The sequence below is a fragment of the Hemicordylus capensis genome, chromosome 1 (assembly GCF_027244095.1).
Source record: "Hemicordylus capensis ecotype Gifberg chromosome 1, rHemCap1.1.pri, whole genome shotgun sequence".
Taxonomy (NCBI): domain Eukaryota; kingdom Metazoa; phylum Chordata; class Lepidosauria; order Squamata; family Cordylidae; genus Hemicordylus; species Hemicordylus capensis.
Genome location: NC_069657.1, coordinates 149293471 through 149300315, shown reverse-complemented (window position 1 = coordinate 149300315; position 6845 = coordinate 149293471). Strand labels below are relative to the sequence as shown.

The 6845-nt window shown below is 43.6% G+C and overlaps 1 protein-coding gene across 3 annotated transcripts in view; it reads left to right on the top strand.

Annotated features, from left to right (window-relative positions):
- Nucleotides 1-6845, top strand: part of CFAP65 (cilia and flagella associated protein 65) — a 78689-nt gene that overhangs the window by 77 nt on the left and 71767 nt on the right. For 2 of the 3 annotated variants that reach the window (XM_053261969.1, XM_053261950.1), the window contains exons 2-5: nucleotides 2753-2835; nucleotides 3049-3233; nucleotides 4311-4413; nucleotides 4794-4960. In XM_053261969.1, the coding sequence (XP_053117944.1) occupies nucleotides 2761-2835; nucleotides 3049-3233; nucleotides 4311-4413; nucleotides 4794-4960 (530 nt within the window). In that variant the 5' untranslated portion in view covers nucleotides 2753-2760. Of the gene's footprint in view, nucleotides 1-2596; nucleotides 2836-3048; nucleotides 3234-4310; nucleotides 4414-4793; nucleotides 4961-6845 lie in introns of all 3 variants that reach the window. The other variant, XM_053261959.1, reaches the window with a different exon arrangement.

Below are 6845 nucleotides of genomic sequence, written 5' to 3'. Positions count from 1 at the left end.
GTAGGACGCGGGCGGCGGCGGCACCCTCCCCATCACCATTCATTCACCGCCCTAAACCGAGTGCCACGGACCCCATACCCTATCGCTACACCCTATCTCCCCAATTTACCCCCCCCCATAAGTGCCGGGCTTACGGTAAAGCCCGCTGCAGCAGGACGCGCTCCGTCTTCTGGTTACTTACTGGGTGGGCACACCCGGGGCCTGCCTGCGACGTCTCCCCTCGGCGACACCTGGCACTGCAGGATGCACAAACCGGCTCCTGGGTCTCCTTGGCAGTTTTTTTGGGAGGGCGGGGAATAAAGACGTGGTTCTTCACCCAGGCTTTTGAATGAGAGTATTATTATTTTTTTTAAACTGCTGCTGCTTTGTGTGATGTATTTATTTATTTATTTATTTATTTACACAGCCAGACAGGTGTTATTGACTGGTTTGTTTTATCCAGACATCGAGTCCTTCCCAAGGACCTGGGATGCCAGGATTTTATTATCAGTGTTGTTGCTGTTATTATTATATATATTGTCGCAGAATATAGGCTGTTCCCAGTAAAGTTGCTTTTTGTAATTGGCTGATGGTGATCTTATTATTATATAAATTTTTATATAGAGATTATTTTTATATTTATATTTACTTTTGTGTTATATATTTTAATTGTAGAGATCATCTGTACAGTGGTCCCTCTAATTTTTTTCATCTCTGTGTGGAATGAGTTTTGTTCTGGATGGCAGTATCATCAAGGCAGTGTGGGCACACCTGCATTCAGAATGGGGCCTTCCTGGTTCAACCTGAGCAGGATCTAAATTGAACTGAGTGGATATCCAAAAACGTGTGAGTGCGCATACGTGCGCACACCTTAGAGGGAACAGTGCATCTGTACCTTTGTATTTTAATTATGCATTGTTTTAATTATAATGTAAACCGCTTTGAGATTATTTTAATGAAAAGTGGTATATAAATTGAACAATAAATAAGCAAGCAAGCCACCCCTGTGCTGCTTCTCGGCATCTCCTAAGTGGGCTGCAGGGCCGTAGCTCAGTGGCAGTTTCAGCCAGTAGCATCTTCTGGCAAACCTGGTAAAGACCCCCATCTGACACTCTGGAGAAGTGCTGCCAGTCAGTACAAACAGTCCTGAGCTAAATGGACCAGTGATCTAACTTGGAAGAAGACAGTTTCAGAGAGGAAAGTCTATAACTCAGTGGTAGATCATATGCTTACATGCCCAGGTTTAGTCTCTGGCATCCCCGGGAAAGCCAGAAAGATCCCTGCCTGAAACCTCAGAGTTGCTGCAAGTTAGTGTAGTCAGTACTGTTGTCCTAGATGACTCAGTTTAAGGCACCTTCATGTGCTCATAGTGCCAGTAAATGCCATGAGAACCCCCAAGCTTGATGGTGAGGAAACAACTCCTAGCTGCAGAGAAAACAGCCCCTCATGCTTACCCCTTCATCTTTCCATATTCATGTTACATTATACAGATGTCTAGATGTTTTCATGTGAATGAAATGAGCATTCATTTTAAAAGCCAGCACAGGGCTGTGTAGATCATCTCTGTGTTGCATGTAATGTGTGAACAACCGTATACATGCATGCATGCATGTATGTATGTATGTACGGATCAGCAGCAATCATATGTACACTGTACAGAGACAGTATGCTTGTTGAATATAATGTGTGGCTAGGGCTTATAATAATACATTTTGGGTGAGCAAAGGAACAATATGGTTTCGAGATGGGTAACAGCTTTAAGCAGCTTCAAGCATTTTACAGCTGCTTACTCAGCAGAGGTGCTCCTTGGACTTCTGGTCGAAGTCCAGGGCCTCCACACCCCCTGGTGGCCCCTAAATTCTCTTTAGAGACAGGGGGGAGGAGTGGGGATGAGAACATGTTAAGTTGCGTGTTGAAATGTTTTGCTAATGCATATTTGCATAAATATACTTGTTTTATATTCTTACATTCTTGTGAGTTCAGTTGTTGTTTGTGCCCTAAAGAACCCATGTGTTAAAAATACTGTCATGGTGTGTGTGTGTAGGGGGATGATGCTTAACTTGCAGTGGGGGGGGTGGGGCTCAAGTGGGGTGAGGGCCCCTCCAAAGGCCTTTAGGTCCAGGCTCCAAAATTACCTAGGTGCACCTCTGATACTCAGAACAAAACCTCAGTGAATTCAAGGGGACTTACTCCTAAGTAAGTGAGCATAAGATTGCAGTTTTAGGGGTGGTTTCCTTTGGGAGCCAGCACCATTTGCTTGGTTAGGTTTTGGTCACTGCTCATGAACTGTTAGTTTACACTGCAAAAACAATAAAGGTGTCAACTTTGTAGCTTCTTTAGGAGTAATCCCTTTGAATTCAGGGACTCACTCCTGAGCATCTATGTTTAGGATCAGATTGTGTAAAACTGCAGTTCTAAAGCATCCTTCTATTGAATGAGACCCACTGCATTCACTGGGATTTATTTCTGTATTTACTTTTACTTTAAGATTCTGCCATATCATGTGCTGGAGTAGACTAGAAGAGTTTTTCTGTTGAAAAAGATCTTTACAGAGGCAATCTAGAAAAAACATAGAAGAAAACCATCACATCATTCCCTTTAACTGTGTTCTTTTCAGCTGTTGTTAGAAGTAGAAAACAGCCCATTATTTCAGCATTGCCAGACTGAGTATTCAAGAACGCCAGCTTGCCTAAAGAACAGTTCTCTCTTGCTACTAGCAACATTGGTGTTATACCATTTTCTGCGCAGCTAACATATTCTTTGGCTCTCCCAGATGCAAAGATGCTCACTCAGGTGCACAGATATACAGCCAGTTCAGACCTCCTTCAGAGACCCTATCATGGTGGTTCTAAGCAGGTGAGTAGTCTTTATGGCCCAGATGACAAGACGGTTCTCATTGCCCTCATGTTTCAAGTCCTGAGTAATATACACAGACAAAGTCTTATTGCAGTGTATTTGGTGGCAATCTTTGTTATGAGCATGCTTTCTCCTATCAGGTACACTTGAATAGCTTATCTTCTTGATGAGATAATGAACTGGATTACACTTTGCTTATTTTTATACCTTTAGAAGCTGATTGTGTCTGTACGGAAGTCTTTAGATTCCACGGTGAGGAAAACCAAGGAGAAGAATATTTTCTGGGGTATTGAAGTAGCTGAGACTCTCAACTGGCATAGATGGTCTCTGGGAAGAGAATTTACTAAACACCTAACTTTGAGAAATGTTTGCTTGAAAACCCAGAAGCTGAAGTTCAGGTGGGTAGGCCGTGTAAAAGTCAAAAGGACCTGCAGCTTCTTAGTACTGGATAGTAGACCCTAGTGGTGCTATTTTGAGTCTCCTTACTCAGTCCTGTTATGTTTAGCAGAACACTGCAAAAGTCCATTTTTCAAGTAATGCTCCTTGTTTTCACTGAAGGAGGGAGAACAGGACTGAACAACACCGCACACTTTCTCTATACATTTGTGTAATTTGAAATCTATGCACAGCTGCCAGTGAACACATCTTAGCCCTCTTCTCAAGTAATACTCTTCTCCCATGTTCATAGGACACAGGGAGGGGAGGAGGACTACACCAGCTGCCCTCACCCCCTGATGTCAATGGGGCTGCTGGCCACACCCCCTGGCGGCCATACATTTGTGAGCAAGGGAGTGTCCTGTGTGTACACCATATGTTCCCATTGGCATGTGCAAATAGGTATGCCTTCTAGCTCATGAATGCAGAATGGACAGTCCCCATGGTTATGATTAGTGCATGCATTGCTGTCAGGGGTGGAGCCAGTACATATGATCTCTCCCCCCCTCCTTGCATTCTAAGAATTTGAGGAGAAATGCTTGAGGAGAAAGCTAAGATATTGCACACTGGCAAAATAACAAATGTATACAGGCAGTGTGCGTACTGCCCAGTCCAAATCTTTTCTAGCTTGATCATTGTGAAGCCTGATGTTTATTCAGAAGTAAGTTCCAGTGCTTTCTTCCAAGAAAATGTGGACAGGATTGCCAGTTTCATACAGAAACACTTTTAAAGCTGTCTTTAACCGATTTCCTTCCCACTGTGAATTTTTTCACCAATATTGAAATCCTAATTTTCATAATTTTAATATTTGTATTAACTATCTTCATGGCATTATTTTGAAGTCCATTGGATATCTGAATCTGATAGTGCAAAATATGTTATGTGGTTTTTCACAGTATTTATTTCATAAATGAAATCACATAGAAAAACCTATGTTGTTAAAACTTCATACCCATAATTTTTGTTTTGTTTACCACAGAGTCTTTTAGCGTAGCTTCTGTCTCTTTCCATGATCTCTTTGTTTTGGTTTGTTTTTCCAGACCGCCTACTACACGTTTCTTCATCACTGTTTTCCCACAGCCAATTATTCTGAGCCCTGGAATGTCTTTAACACTGCCCATCATCTTTCGCCCACTGGAAAAGGTAAATAGAAGTGTTCCTCACTTCCAAAACCACCAATACAACTGTTTATTGGAGCAGCATTCCCTCCTCTCTTTCTCTAATTTAGCAGACAAGGAAAGAGACGGTAGACATTGAACAGAATAGCCTGTGAGGGAATTGAGGTGATGTGATGCCCTCTCTGGGACTTGTGGCACTATGTCCCATGCTGCTTCCCAAAACTTATTCTTAATTTTGTTTCACACATAGGTAGATGAGAGCTTCCTTTCCCAATAATTGAAAACAATCCAAATCTGGGGAAAGCAGGGCACAGCCTCCTGCCTGTATGTAAAAGTGGCTGAGTATTCTTTGCATTTGGCACAGAAGATGAGTTCCTTTCTTTTCTCATGTCTTTTCTTATGCAGAAGGAGTATGAAGACAGGATCTTCTTTGAAAAACGGGAGGGAGAGTTCTCTGTTGCTCTGCGTGCTAGGCTGCCCCGTCTGGACCTGCTCTTCCCAGAGAGCATCCAGCTTCCTTCATGTGCTGTGTATGACTGTACAGAGGCCTCATTTATCCTGTACAATGATGGGTGAGAGTGATTGTCTGCCACCTACAACCAACTACTTTCTGGATTTAGGGTGGGGCTCATGCAGATGAGCCATTTCTGTTGCCATGTTTTCTAGCACGTATCCCCACTGGTATGCTGGTATGTGTCCCAGACTATGGGAAACATCTATATGGGGCAGCAGCAATATTAGGAAGATGCTGAAAGGCATCATCTCAGGCTGTGCGGGAGATGGCAATGGTAAACCCCTCCTGTATTCTACCAAAGATAACAGGGCTCTGTGGTCGCCAGGAGTTGACACCGACTTGACGGCACACTTTACCTTTACCTCTGAGACACATAAATGCCTGCATTTGCTCCAAAGGGCATCTGATCGGGATAGCTGTCAAGAACAGCACTTTGAGAGCTATCCGACAGGCTAGTAATGGAGCCTTCTAGTTCAGTAAATAGATATGTTCACAATAAACTTGGATATTTGGTCCAAAGTCTCCTGCCATTAAGTTGTCCCTTGATCGTCTTTGATAACTTGGGAGATGACTAAGCAACTTAATCTGTTCTATAAGCTACTGTAGCCTAGTGGCTAAAAGGCTAAGCTGCAACCCAGAAAGTCCCCTGTTCCAACCTGGCCCTTGCCATGAGCTCACTAGATGGCCTTAGGCATGCTATTATTCTTAGCCTCAGATTCCAGCTTTAAAATGGGGATAACAGGGGATCTAAAATGGGGACCTACCTTACAGAGATAATGTATGTGAAGTGAAGTATTTATCACAACTACGCCTTGAGAGTGCTGGTTAGCTAATATGGGGGTGTTCATCCCTAGCTGCATTTGAGTAGCGGAAGCTGCCTGTGCCAGCTGCCTCATTCTGCCTCAGCTCTCCCACCACTGTGATACACTTAAGTGCACGGGCTGTTCATTTGCCCAGGTTGGGGAATCGGGTGAATAAACCCAGGCATGTGGGCAGCTTAACATGGCAGTGGGGGAGGTAAAGCAGAATGAGGCAACCAGGCTGGGGAGAGGTGAGTGGGAACAAGTTTGTTTATTACTGCCCCCCACTGTATGGGCCCATATGGGTCGCTACTGCTGAGTAGCCTTCAGATATCCACAGTAGTGTTTGTATTTGAGAAAGAGGACTAAAAGAGCTCCAGTGCTGGAAAGTAGATTAATAATTTTGGGGGGAACAATTCCACTCCACTGGTGAAAAGTTGATTGGCAACACTGTCTATCAAAGATGAAAGAAAGAATGAGTTGTTAATTATTTGTGTGACAGAGAAGTACAAGAGAAAGGATAAAAGAGGGGATTGCAAAAGCAGAGGAATGAATGAATTCTGAGTGGCATGAATAGTTGCCACAGGATAATCCTGAGCAAGAGGGTGAAGGGGAAGTGCCAAGGATGAAGAGCTTTGTCAGGTGTTGGGAGGAATAGAGGATAGCTGACAGTCAAATAGCTGATGCATAGTGTAGGCCTAGATGCTGAGGAGGAGCCAAGCATATTAAGCTTGCAGATTCAGACCCAGCAGCAGGTTCCTCTGAGTTCTTTGGTTAGGTCTCCTACAATGCTTTAGGGATCCCATGACTTGCCTTGACTGCTCTGGCTACTGAAAACACAGTGACTAGTACCTCATGCTTCAGACTGTGACCTCAGGAGCATGGAAGAACTATATTTGGTATTGTCCATTTGACAAGGAAAATGCTAACATTCTGAGGTCATTCACATAATCAAAAACTGTGTTCTACCTGGATTTGGGAGCTGTGTGTGCTCCCAGTTTTTGGTTAGAGAAAATCTGGGTAAAAGTGACTATGTGGAAGCAAGGCAGGAGGAAAAGCTACCCAGGTTTTCCTCCTACCTTGCTTACACACAATTACTTCTACCCAGATTTCCCTCTAACCTTGCTTCCACACAACCCAAAA